The sequence below is a fragment of the Acyrthosiphon pisum genome, chromosome A2 (genome assembly GCF_005508785.2).
Source record: "Acyrthosiphon pisum isolate AL4f chromosome A2, pea_aphid_22Mar2018_4r6ur, whole genome shotgun sequence".
NCBI classification, from domain to species: Eukaryota; Metazoa; Arthropoda; class Insecta; order Hemiptera; family Aphididae; genus Acyrthosiphon; species Acyrthosiphon pisum.
In genome coordinates, this window is record NC_042495.1 from 70822873 (window position 1) to 70837547 (window position 14675).

The 14675-nt window shown below is 34.4% G+C and overlaps 1 protein-coding gene across 1 annotated transcript in view; it reads right to left on the reverse strand.

The window, feature by feature from the left end:
* Positions 1-7353: 7353 nt before the first annotated feature.
* The window catches only part of LOC100169471, a 29613-nt gene continuing 22291 nt past the window's right edge, over positions 7354-14675 (reverse strand). Inside the window, exons 2-10 of the mRNA XM_001944638.5 lie at positions 9670-10574; positions 9351-9555; positions 9159-9289; positions 8941-9081; positions 8493-8774; positions 8243-8417; positions 7988-8158; positions 7602-7860; positions 7354-7532 (exon numbers count right to left, since the gene is read on the reverse strand). Of these exons, the coding sequence (XP_001944673.1) occupies positions 7367-7532; positions 7602-7860; positions 7988-8158; positions 8243-8417; positions 8493-8774; positions 8941-9081; positions 9159-9289; positions 9351-9555; positions 9670-10557 (2418 nt within the window). The 5' untranslated portion in view covers positions 10558-10574 and the 3' untranslated portion in view covers positions 7354-7366. The remainder of the gene's footprint in view (positions 7533-7601; positions 7861-7987; positions 8159-8242; positions 8418-8492; positions 8775-8940; positions 9082-9158; positions 9290-9350; positions 9556-9669; positions 10575-14675) is intronic.

Here is a 14675-nt window from a genome sequence, read left to right on the forward strand (position 1 = left end):
AATTATCGTGGAAAGTCCGAATTAATTACATCATTAATTCTTTATATATGCTGAACCAAAATTGTATGATGTTTTAATATCAAATTTTATTTTCGTTCAAAAATCATTTCGACGTTTCGGCACAGTACCCTACCTAGTATTACCATTGATTTTAGAATATATTAGATTAGTTATAGTATTAGTTATAGTATTAGATATATTAGTATTACGAAAAAACAATGTGGTGTTCATATAACAACAATAATAAAAACTATAGGTATTATTTATTATTATTATTGTTTTAAATTCTGATCTGAGTGATTAATGGTTTGATTTTATAACAATGTGTGCGTGTTTTCTTAAATTCATTTCTGTCGTTGAGAGCCAAAAGCTGATAGGTATGTGAAAAAATCCAACTTTTTAGAGAGGAATTTAAAAATTTTATAAAACCATAAAATACTTCATTTACCACACATAACATGTAAAACCTCAAAATTGAATTTTTTCACTCATCAGGTTTTGGCTCTCAACCACAGATTTTTCTTCTTTTATCACATTTTGGGGAATGTCACCACTCCGGTAAACTTATACTCTCATGTGGCCAATACCTTCAATGTATTTAATTTAAATTTGGTACGTAACAAAAAAATTGTTAGTTAGTATTCTATGTGGGTCCCACGTGAACACGATCATGTTCAGTGGGGCCATTATTCTGTTGAAATAAGTAAAATCGTACTCTTTAATATGAAAAATGAGGAACAACATATTTTTACTGTGTACCTATAGAAGAAAAAAATTGATTACATAATCTCATGAAAGATAGAAAATTAATGCTTAGTGCTTTAAAATTTTGAACGCTGAAAAATTAAATATATTATGTGATACCAAAAAAAGTAGCAAAAAAACAAGAAATAATATTTTAAATGAAAAAGGTATCAAACAAGAGGAGGCGATGTGGGGAGTACGTGATGGCGAGTTGGTGGTGCTGATGATGTTGGTAACTGGTATATGGCCACTGGTCACCTCTACACCGTTCTCACGGGTGGTCCTGCGGGGTGGACGAGAGTAGCGGGCGCGTCTGCTCGAGACGCAAAGCCCGGTCTCGACAGCTGCGGAATCGGCGGCATTGCGACTCGGCCAACGCGGGATCAGACCACTGGGTGAAAATGGGAGAGAATATGCAGACAGCATCGCAATGCGCCGCTGTCCTGATACTCTCCGTGGTTTTCGCCCTGACGTCTCCGTCGGCACCGTCGGCGTCTGCCGCAGTCGATGGCCACGGAGTCGCGCAGCGCCACGAAACGTTTCATTTCCTCGAGCCTGGCGCTGCTCACGTCCGTGGTGTTCCTAGCTACCCTGTAATTATAGTCATCCGTCACTCACCCGACGTGAGCTCTGAGGTCTCCGTCGCCGCCGTCACGAGTCGTCTTTGTGCAGCACTGCGCAGGTACCGTCGGCCACGGCGTCATTGTCCACGCCGGTACTAATAGCCTTCGTCGTCGTGTCGTCGTCGCTCCCGGACCGAAGCAGGCGGGTGCCCACCACGCCGCCAGAGGGTCTCGCGTATCTTGGCGACCTCGAGCTCGCAACGTCGGCGATCCCGTCGTGCTACCGCAGGATACCCGGAGAACGTATATCGGTGATTTACCGCCGATCACAACTTAAATGTACACTGTCACGTACCTATTACCTCGACATCGCCTCGCCTTGTCCGCTGCCCTCGGTCAGGGAAGAAACTTTCAGACGGTTTCACTTCGGAGGACAACAACGAGCGACTTTCGTTATCCCTCTCCACGCAGAGGAGACAACTCTCACCGTACCACTGCGCGGAGCTGCGCGTGTTTCTGCTTCGACCCCCGGGTCCAGCCAACCGATCAAGTTTTCAAAACTATTTCTGACTTCTAGTCCCCTGGCTGGCGTGGCGTCCCTCGCATCGCCACTTCGCTCCTTTTCCACGGCTTCCTGCAGTGTCGCGGTCGGCGTGACCACCACGTCGTCTTTGATCGTTTCGACCGGTTCTGCAACTTTGCGAGAATTGTCGGCCGGTTGAAAGACGTTGAACGGAACGTAGTCGTCGCCCGTGAAGCGTGTCGCATCAACAAACAAAGTCTCTCGTCGAATCGGCTCAGTTCTTCTTCCATCATTTCGTATTCGACGTTGCTGATGATCTTGCTCAAGATGTGCTTGACGGTTGTTTCGGTCGTAATTTCGTTATTATGCGATGCGGCCATTTTTACAGATTTTTTGTCCGCGTATAGGTGTCAGAATTGCAAATGTGCCAATTCCGAATTTCTTCCCGGGCCGTTGACGATGATCAGCTAGATTTCGGGTCCGTTTATTTTCCAAACACCATTATTATTATTATTATTATTATTGATATACCAACACTTACTGTGTATATACATACGCAAAGGATAATATTATAATTGCATTTTAATATTTTAACGAGGATTTATATATCGATCTGCATTATATTATTATAGTGTCGTATATACTCGTTTTATACTATTATATAGGTAAGGTTTTTAAATTCCGAACGGAACGACCAATGCATATAGCGATTTTAGAATTATTGTTTTTTGTGTATGTTTTGTGGTATATATTGCGTTTTATAGTAGAAAAAATTCTTTGATCTTCAACGTTGGGGATGATTTCTGATCAAGTTGCATCTAGTTGGTACTATAGAGAAAATTTGCAGAAAATTTAAAGTTATTTTCTTAATAATATTATAGGAAAAACGACAAAAAATTAGGGAAAATATTTTTATGAGCATCTTCCATCAGTTGCGCAACCAGGAATTTTTCATGGAGGGATCTGATAAAATAAATTATCTATCTTAATTATATAAGCATTATACCTATGTTTTAATATACCTACTATTATACGTGCCAAGGGGGGGGAGGGGTCCAGACCCGGAGTCAACCACCCTGGTATCAATACTGTCTTCCATATTATATAATATTGTATAATGTTCAAATGGCTATTTTAGAGGTTTTTAATTTTCTATTTTAGGTTCTGAACAAGTGATTGAATATACGTATACATAATATTATAATGCGTATCTGATACAACAGTGGCGTAAACATGGGGGGATTTCAAGCACACACCCCTCCCCCCAATAAGTATTTTTTTCAATATACGTAATTTCGTAAAACTATAATGTAATAAAAATGAATACAATTTAAGAGGACGCCACACCTGCATGTGTTGTCTCCGTCTTATGTACAAAGTAGGTTTATGGTATTGGCATTGTTATATTCTGTGGTATTGGTATCAACTATAAAGTCACACCCAATACCATTATAATATCTTATATCTTATATATATATAATTTATACCATTTATTCGATTGTCGAGTTCCGTACAGTTTTTTTTTATTTTTGGCAGGCGTGATGTGAAAACGACGCCCGCAATAATTAATATTATATTATATTGCCAATGGTTTCGATTTGATTCCAAAGCACACTTGTAGATTCAGCTTACAAAAAGTCCAATAATACAATTAATAATTGTAATTATACATTCAACCCTTAAAAGAAACTTGGAATGTGTATACGATATTATAATATTATTATAGTACAACTGCAGCAAGTAATCAATAAATAACGGAGATTTCCGAGAGACCATTTGTATGTGCAACATTTATAATCTGAAACACTATGTATACATATTATTATAATATATAAAATGGAATAGAGCATTAATTGAATATTTTGCTGGATTTATTCAAAATCTCTTGCATATATTATATAGCGTGCAGCCAAGGACGGGCAAATAAATCAAAAATGAGAAGGTAGTTTACAAACTACAATAAATCTTGGAAATTAATTAATAATTAGGTATGTACCTACCTATCTACATTAATACTATATTCTGTGTTCAGTTACAAATTACAATTAATAAACGTGATAAAAAACTAGGCAAGCAATAATTAATATTGCATTGCATTTTATTTTAGTAGGTACAATAAATTATTTTAATCATAATAGGTAACGAATTATATCTTTCGCGTGGTATCATGTTAAGATCATTCGTAAAGTTGACAGATTTTTAGACTTATAATATGTATTTGGACACACGAGACACGAGATATTAGGTATAGGTACCTAAATATGTTAAATATTCAGGTATTGACGTAGTGTTTATAGGTAGGTACGTGTTTAAATGTTTTATAACATTAATATAAATGTACCTACTTATATCGTTATTTTTCTAAATGAAAACATTTAAAATTGATCAATTAATCTACATTTTAATCTACTCGTATAAGATATAAAAAATGCTGCTTTAATAAAGATACCTATATAGAACCTAGTCGATTTATCACAAATTGAAGTATGAAAAGTTATGAGTTATGACAGTAGGTAGGCACCTATAGGTAGTTCATTCACGTAAAAAAGGAACTACGGCGGCGACGAGCTTTTGCCGGGCGAGGGTTAGGCAACACTTCGACTGAGTGAACCGTCTGTATGTCATGTATACTCATTCCCCCGTGTACATACGAACACCGAGGTTCCTTCTTAAAGTGAATAGAGTATAGGTGTTATGAACTGTTTCAGCTTGTCAATAATGTGTCATAACTCATGACTCATGTATTATGTACCACAGTGTAAAGGTGACTAGCGAGTATACTGACAGTTAAATGTAAATGTTATACATTTTTTTTATGAAATGTAATAAATAAAAATATAACAAATTCATAAGCATTAAACTATAGGTATATAGATACCTACTGTTAGACTGACTACACTCTTCATACTAGTACGAAGGTAAAGTTTTTAATACCTATAGCTCGAGCCTCAAATGTAGTTCTATTTTGTATTTAAGATACCTAATACATACCTACCTAATATAAATATGAATATCAAACTAATTATTTATTTATTTTATTTTACGGGCTTAGCCTTTTGACAATTTAAGGTTATTATTATATATACCTATTTCAAATATACTGAAATAATATATTGTTAAATATTTATTTTTAATTTTTTAACAATTATATGTTTATAAAAATAAAAATAATAGGTAGGTACCTTGAAATATATATTTTTTTTAGGACCCCCCCCCCATCCAGAAAAATGTTGAAAATCCGCCACTGATCAGGTATCTATATTAAGTTGGAAAGTATCCACATTGGCAAGTGATAACAATTTTCCAATAGGTTCGTTATATTTATGCATAGACATAAATATGTTTATGTATTTATGTAAATAAAAATAATATAGTACCTATCCATTCTTTAAAGTTTTGGGTGAGATATATATCTAACTATTATTGTACACATTATCATTATATATGCGAAATAGAATACAATTTATTTAAATCTTACAAACATCAAACTGATTTACACTGTAAGTAGGTAGGTACGAACAGAAATTAAGATATGTACCATAATATTATTAGAGATTACGAAAAGAAATTATTTTATGTTATATTGACATAACATTGCAAGTTAAACGTACCTACTTCTACATTTATACATTATTTAGAAGACGACAATAGTACGTGACGTTAAGTATCCACGATCCACCTATTGTCTCGATTAGACTTGGCATCGTCGTAAAGCTAAATTCGGATAACCAGCAACCAGGATTTTTTGTAGTCCAATCAAGAAATACATTTATTTTTATTTTAAAATACCTATATTATAATATTTTACTTACCTGTACATTATACCTGATGCGTATCACGCGATAGGGTAAATTTGTTTTCTAAACGCTCATCGGTAAACGCATCCGCAATAGTCTGCCTGCTTCTCACAGAACACGACAGAAGTATGTTTTTCGAGATTTACGAGAGCTGTACAGATGCAGTATAGCGATATATAAAATATAGAGTGGTAGAATAGTAGTGGTAACCACTTACTAGTTACTGCGAAGACTATATACCAGGGGTGGCCAGCGAGAAGAGACTCGCGAACCACCAAATATATTAATAAAAATGGAAGAGCCAAGATGTAAGAAAAAAAAAAGGTCATATTATTATATATTATATGATCTTTTTTTTTACATCTTGACTCTTACGTTAATTTACGTCGTATGTTACGTTAAGATGCGAGGTATAGGTATATAGTATATACCTACTTACGTTAAACCGCTTAACATTGTCGTGCCTATCTCGGGGCTACGATCATCAACGCTATATTATTATTGTTAAGGGTGTCGGTACCAGTATTTCCAATTTTCGAAATTTCTATGCTATTTGAATATTTTGTTTTATATTTTAGTTATTGCTTTATTTATAATACTTTTCCACTAATCTACAACTCGATACTTATTTAGACGGGGTCGATACTACGGTGTATTATATCAGCTAAAATGACTTCACGGGAAAAACTCTCACGCCCTGTAGAATTGTCGGATTTCGTTAATTTTATTTTTATCAGAAAGATGAGAAGTTTCTACGGGTCGGATCAAAGCTCGATTTTTTATTTTACTTTGAATAGTAGTAGAAAAATACGTTTGAAAAAGGACACATATTATGCATTTTTCAAATGCATATTCCAGTTTCTATAACTATGGTTTTCAAAATCGGGCTTAGATTCGACCTACGAAATGTTCTCTACTTTAAGATAAAAAAAAAATTAACGAAATCCGACAATGCTACAGGTAGTGAGAGTTTTTCCTGTAAGACATGTTTTTGTACCAAAAAACGCACCGGCACCGACACCCTTAAAATAATAGTTGTTAGACGATTAAATAGAATTTTTTGCGATCACGTACATTAGGCCCGATCACGCCTTGTACAATACACACAAGTCAAGTGTACATAATATTGATGTGGGCGAAGAATAAAAACGAAAATCTGTTGAACTTCTTGAAAGAAAAAATGTTCTAAGAGTTTAGTCGATAATAATTTGCTCAGACGTTAAAGCAAAACATCATAATCCCACTTTCAAGAGACCCTTACGATATTTTTTGATTTCTCCGATTTTGTTAACGTCATATTTGTTGATCCTTACCTCAGAAACAACGGATTTTATTAGTTTTAAATCTCACAAAGTAGATGAAGTATACCTACACAACTATGACATGGAAGCGTGTGAATGTTATTTTATTTATCTGTCCTCGAATTGGCAAAATAACACATTGTCATGTATTGTCACGCTACTCTGTTTTATTGCATTTAGCAATAAAATATATTGGAATCAATTCAACGTGCTATATGGTCACTTGAATTGCAACAGAGATGACTTTGACTCTATAATACAAATTAGGAATAACACATAATGTGTGCGCTTACAGTAATAACTTATTCAACACAGATTTAAACAAATATAATATTCTATTATATAATAATAGATGGTTAAAATAATATTAATGTAATATTTATACATAGAAAAAAAAAATAAAACACATATGAATAGTGCAAAAATTAAAACTAGTCATCACATAATTCCGTTTAAAGCTTTTGGTGAGCTTGAGTTTAGTTCCTGCATAGGCACTATTGGTGGCAGTTTATAACTTGACTCATCACTGTCGTGTATCAATGAGGACTGTGAGGAATACTGTCTGCTTTTACCATTGACACCATTTGTGTATTTGATTTCATGTCTAAAAATAATAATTATAAAAGTTAATCCAAATTAAATTTTTCTGAAATATAAAATTTAATATATTAACCTCTCTGCATGTAGATGTTGTTCTTTGCTGTTTGTTTGAACAAGAGTGATGACTTTCAACAACTTGGTGACCGTATTGTCCAAGTCAATCACTTGGTCTAAGAGATCAGCATCTGGTGCTCGGAAGTCCTCCAAAAATTCAAAATCAAAGTTTCCAGTGCTAGTATTGTTCATGCTCAACTCCAATTGTTGTCTAGCTACTATGGCCTCTGACAGATTATTCAGGGATTCACTTTCGGCCGATTGTAAATCACTACAATCTAAAATCAAAGAATGAACAATTACTACAGATTAATCAAAAATTATTACAATATGGACCTGTTAATAATATAAATACAAATTTTTTTAAATTGGTTAGTTTTATAAAATAATGAATAAAACCTATACCGTCTAAGGAATCATTTTGTGATAATAGGTCACCAGTTGATCCGTTTCGTTTACAAATGGGAGAATGATATGTTCTTTGTAATTCTTTCATAGATTCTGACGTTTGTAGACGTTTCTTAGGAGAACATGGTGGTTTAGGAGAACATGGAGATTCTTGGGATTTTGTACTGGCTGAAAAATAAAGTTCATTGATTAGGTATAGAATTAGAAATAAAAAAATAAATAACTATATAAATTAATATCAACAATTTTTACCTGTAAAGTTTTTATCGATTTTCCCTTTATGCCAGTTAGTTGGTGCTGATTTAATAGCAGACACAATAGCAGACATAAGGCTTTTGGAGTCAGACTTATTGGATGAACTATTGATTTGTTCAGAATCACTGCTGCTGTCTCCATTTGTATATGCTTCATTGAAGTATACTTCATCCTATGATTGATCAAGTACAAAATAATTATTTAATTGACAAATAGTAGACTTCCAGTAAAAGTAATAAGTATATACTTCAATATCAACTTCTGAAATGGAATAAGATTTTACGAGTCTATCCAACAGTGCATCGAGACGACCGCCTAATCCAGACAGACCTACAACAGCACTTGACACAGTTGCTTCTTGTTGTTGTAATAATTCACGACTTTTATTTTCCATTACACGCATTTTTGCTTGTAGTGACAAATTCTCTTGTCTTCGTTGTTCAGATATCCGTACTAAATGTGTACATTGATCCATAGTTTTGGAAGCCTCTTTCCCTTTTACAACCAATTGTTCTTTGTAATCCTTGACCTGTAATGAGAACCGTCCATTAGGTTAAAAAGTTAATGAGTTAAAGCTATTATATTACACCAATCATGGTCACAATATTTTACATTTACATGTTTTCATTAGGCATAATACAACTGATTGGTGCTAGTTTAAAGAAATAAATTACAACATATCACAAATAACATACTTCTTTTTCTAGTTCCTTAATTGTGTCTGAAAGCATAGCCTTCTCAGCTTGCAAAAAGTCTTGAATTTCAGAGGATTCCATCTCAGAAGCTTGATTTGCTTGTAAAAGTGACTTTTGAGCTGCATAGCTCTTTTCTAAATCCTATAGTAGAAGTAAACACCAAAATCAATATATATATATTATAAATATTTTAATAATATACACCTATTGTAACTTACTCTATGTAAAGAAGTGCAAAGAGTTTTAAGGTGGTTGAGTTCTTTTTGCTGTTCATTGATCACCGAGGAAGTGGTAGTCACTTGATTCTCCAATATTTCTAAGATATTTGAAGGCGATGGATCCAAGCAATCTGTAAAAATACATAAAAGCTAAAAATTTGATATTAAAGACAAAAATAAAACAAATATTACTATTTATTTGAAAAATGTTGCATAGTCGAAGACTATAAGCATCAATTTGTCTACATGTGTCCAAATCATCATGATTCAGCCGTTCTTGTAAATTTTTAAGGCACTCTTGTTGTTCATTGAATTTTTTTGTTCTACAGTCTAATTGTTCAGTCTTTTCCTTTAGCTCAGTCTCAAGTGCATTGATCCTTTTCTCCACTAAATCGACCTAGACATTGATAAATACGTAAAATCGATTGCAAAATTCTTACAGAGAAGGATATAATTGATTAACATGTAAGTACGAGGATAAGAACAAGAAATAAGAACAATAATAACCAACCTGTACTTCGGCGTCATTAGTTTCAACCCTGTTTTCGACCGGAGGCAATATACTGCCCGATAACACTTTAGTGATGTCTTCGCTAGTCAGGTAGGTCTGCGAGCACACCTCGTGGTATATCTTCGTCCTGGAGGCAACCGGTGGCGGCCTAGTGGATTTTGGAAGAGCTGGTTTCACCGGCAATGTGGTACCGGCAATAGTACCACTACCAATACCACCACCACCACTTCCAACACCGTTGAGGTGGGCGAGAGCACCCTGTTCGATGTGCTTTCTCCTCAGACTGGCCGCCCGATTTAGACTGGGTTCCCTGGGCGTCGTAGGGGCGACCGTGGTACCAGCCGGCGTAGCAGAGGTGACCGCGAGATTTTCCTTGGACTTCCTTCTCCGCCTGGGTAACGTGGCGAACTTGTCCAGCGATTTGACCATGTCGTACGTGCTGACTAACTTCTTGACCGTCGAGACCTTGGACTGTTTGGCTGCCGCATTCAGGTCGGTCTTCTTCGGCGGCTCCACTCTGGGCGGGCTGTTCCTGGCTGTCTCAAAGTGGAACGACGACGACATGCTTCCCGGTAGCTTGCACGGCTGCCGATCAGCGGACCTTCGCCAAGTCGGCGTTGACGGCCTGCTGTAGCTGATGGCGGTCGGGTAACAGGGTAACGAGGACGGGCCACCAGTTTCGGTCGGACTGAACGGACCCAGCGGGCTCTTGCAGGGGTCGTAACAGCCTGACGCTAGGCTTGAGTCACATGACACGGCCGGTGTCACGTCCACACCGCTGTCACTACCACAACCTCCCACTGTTTCCTCGACGTTCAAGTTCAACGGGACCTTGGCGGGTATCTCATCGTCCGCGCCGGCGGCGGCTGCAGCGATCTCGCCGTCCATGATTGGAATTGGAAATTCTAAAGACGGAACAAATAAAAAAAATATTATTTATGTTATTTATGATTATTATGGTTATTTTTACAGAGCTACAGACGACGTGCGATCGTAAATCACTAATATGGTTATATTATTATTGTAATTATTATATCAAAGACGGGAACGTCCATTCCGGACGACGTTTCCGACACGCGTCCGCCACGCGTCACAGTGGTATACTATTACTTTATAATATTTACATTATAATACAGAAAACGCGCTCAGTAATTTAGGAGCGTGTGTGTACTTGTGTGTCGAACAGCTGACGAATCGGTTTACGGTGGCGGGGAGAGGTGATATCACCGCCACCGCCACCCTGTTGAATAGGGGAGTTGCCACGGCAACACGTCTTCGTGCCCTTGGGCATTGCTCGACAACGTGATATTTCACGTTCGTATAGTCACGCGGTGGCTAGACCATAATATGCCCATGTATGTATGTGTATTGTGTACATAGGATATACGTCAATGCAAGTAAGCATACATAGCAGGGGTGTGCTGTACGGCATTTTATTATGACGGCGCGACGAGTTTGGCGGGAAATCCGCATACACCCCTCGAGGGAGGGATAGTGGTGGTATAAGCCGTCAGCTGCTGCAGACCCGGCGGCGCGTTTTATGCGTATTTTTACAGCGATATAAGTTATTATTGTCGCGAGAAATCGCCGTGCCTTGGACAATATATATTATATAACATGCGTCCTCCGAACGACTTCCACGCGAGTGTATGTTTAAATTTTGTACGTAGTTTTGTTTTCAATTTAAACGCGTCCCGGAAAACGAGAGGGTTGTATATATTAGAATAAATGTCATCATTATTATACTCGAGTCATGGGCACGCTGGAAAGAGGTTGTCTGCTGCCGCGGCTATGGCAGCAATTCGTACATTATCATTGTTGTATTAAATGGCGTGCTCGCGTTTATTCGAGAACGGACCGATTGTTTTAATCGTCTATGGAAAGAGAGAGTTCAACGATTGTTTTTACAAACACTATAAAAGGTTTGAAAAACACATCTACCTGCTGTACGAGGTCAAATCGGATTCGATGTAAAACCGATTTAAATAAATTAAACTAGTTTTTAAATAGTAGTTTTGAGTTACGAGGAATACTATTATAGTATTTTAAGTATTCAATTTCTTTACTTTTATACTCTAGAATATCTAAATTAATTTATCATAAATTAAAAAAAATAATACGATTTTAGTACTTATATACTTGACGACAGTGCTTGTATTAATGGCATAAGTATATGAAAAAAGATCGATAACCAATAAAACGAATAATAATAATATACATATAGGTATAACTTTCGATTGCCATCATCATTGAGTTTATGACATACGAATTACGAACGCACGTCTATACATAGGTACATGACTATGATACGATTGAGAAATTTTTATGAAAAAAAACAATTGGAATAAAAAAAAATTTCACCTCGCGACAAAATTATATTTGGTTTAAACAAAGAGAACTGTACCGCACCACACTGGTACTTATAACAAATTTAAGAGATTTCGGCGATAGCCGATTTTGAAAATTATTTTTAAAATAAAATAACGCTAATGAGTCGTGTATACAGGTAGGCTGTAGGTAAGTCATACAATATGCACAAAACAGTGTAGGTTTATTACAATTATAATAAAATGAACTTTGTTTCCGAATGTGATTCTGTCACTCGTGGAGAAACGTTATACGACAATGAAATGTGAGGCCTCCGTAGGTGAATATATACCGGTTAAAACCATATATTATTATTGTTATTATACATTCATACCATATACCGATATACCTACACCGTATTGGAAACTGTACAAAAGCGTTGTGCGTTCGATCTGTATATAATAATGTGTATCAACTTATACTAGGGTTTTTTATTTTAATACAATATAAAAACGGAGTGTCGACGCACACTACTACACACGTTTGTCGTAGTATTTCATCTATTTTAGATTCTGAGTGAAACGATGAATGTATTGATTTTACAATGATGTGTGTTTTTTTTATAACAAAAGAAAAATTAAGGAAAAACGGGAATTTTTACGCAAAATCTGTTTTCGAGAAAATTGATTTTGGTTTTTGGTGTAACTTTAAAACGAATGACTGTAGATACATGAAATTTACACTGGTTGTTTATATTTCCATTTTCTATACATAATACATTTTTCAAAATATTTTGATTTGTTTTGAGCTGTTTACGGACAATTCCAGTTTCCAATTTAATTAGTTTTTTTTTCTATGAATGTCAACAGAACTTTATTTGTTGAGTAAAAATACTTGAAAATTTAATACAAGGCTCCTACTATATTGTTACAATGAGATTTGAAAAATATTAAAAATCCTTAGTCACAGTTTTTTTTTATTAGCATTTAAAGTTTAAAAATTGACAAAATATGGAAAAATCACGAAAATTACTTAATTATGTTGAGTTTATAATTCGTAAAAATTTTTCTTTTTAGAACTAAGATTTTAAAATGTGATACATGATTCCTTATAGGATAATCTACCTTTATCAAAAAAAAAATGTCTATAAGAAAGTCAAATTAAATTTTTATGAGCGTTTGAAATTCATATTTTTACAACATTTGATATTCACTCGATTTCTCACGTAATAATTTTCTTATTTTGTTTTAATTAAGAAACGAATGACTGTAGATACTTGAAAATTTCACTGAATGTTTATATTAGCATTTTCTATATACGATAAAATTTTGAAAATAATTTCACTATTTTTGAGCTGTTTACGGACATTTTCAGTTTTCAATTTTTTTAGTTTTTTTTCTTCTATAAATATCAATTAAGTTTTATCTGTTGGGCCAAAAAGTGTAAAAATGTAATACAATGCTCCTGATATATTGTTACAATAGCAGTTGAAAAATATTAAAAATACATAGGCACAATTTTTTTTTATAAGCATTTAAAGATCGACTTTTGACAAAATGTATCAAATTTAAAATTGAATAATTATTTTGTAGTTAAAAATCTATAAAATGTTCAACTTTTATATTTAAGGATTGAAAATTTAAAACAAGATTCCACGTAAGTAGTTAATTCTGTTATCAAAAAATCTAAAAAATACATAATCACATTTCATTTTTATAGTTATTATAAGCTCAAATTTGGACGAAATTACATATTAAAAAACTTGGAATAACTTTTTTAGTTGTTTTGTTGTTATTGTATAATATTATTCGTGGGTACTTGAAACTTCTAAAATATACTATTATATATCTATGATAGTACCACGGTTTGTTGTTAATGTATGATGCGTTACTTGATGGATATTGTGATATGATTAATTTGGAATTTATTATAGGTACCTACTTCAGGTCAATTATTTTAGATTCTGAGTGAAACGATGAATGTATTGATTTTACAATGATGTGTGTTTTTTTATTTTTTTTTTTATTTTTTTTGTGTCTGTGTACACGATAAGTAGTCGAAATAATGCTACGATTTTCAACTTCAGTATCTTGTTCGATCAGAAAGTGAATATCGTTGGTGCATTGGGGAGGTCAAAATTTAAATTTCCCAGTGGTTTTCAAAAGCGCCGGGAAAAACAAAAGAAAAATTAAGGAAAAACGGGAATTTTTACGCAAAATCTGTTTTCGAGAAAATCGATTTTGGTTTTTGGTTTAACTTTAAAAAAAATGACCGTGGATGCATGAAATTTTGACTGAATGTTTACATTTCCATTTTCTATACACGATAAAATTTTCAAAATATTTTGACTTATTTTGAGCTCTTTACGGACATTGTCAGTTTTCATTTTTTTTTAGTTTTTTTTCTAAAAATATCAATAAAATTTTATTTGTTTATCAAAAAAGCTTGAAAATTTAATAGAAGGCTCCTAGTATATTGTTTCAAAGGCAGATGAAAAATATTAAAAATCGTTAGTCACAGTTTTTTTTTATAAGCATTTAAAGTTCAAAAAATGACAAAATATGGAAAAATCACGAAAATTTGCAAATTATTTCGAGTTATAAATTCATAAAAATTTTTCTTTTTAAATCTAAGATTTTAAAATGTAATACAAGATTCCTTATAGGATAATCTACCTTTACCAAAAAAAAAATGTCTAT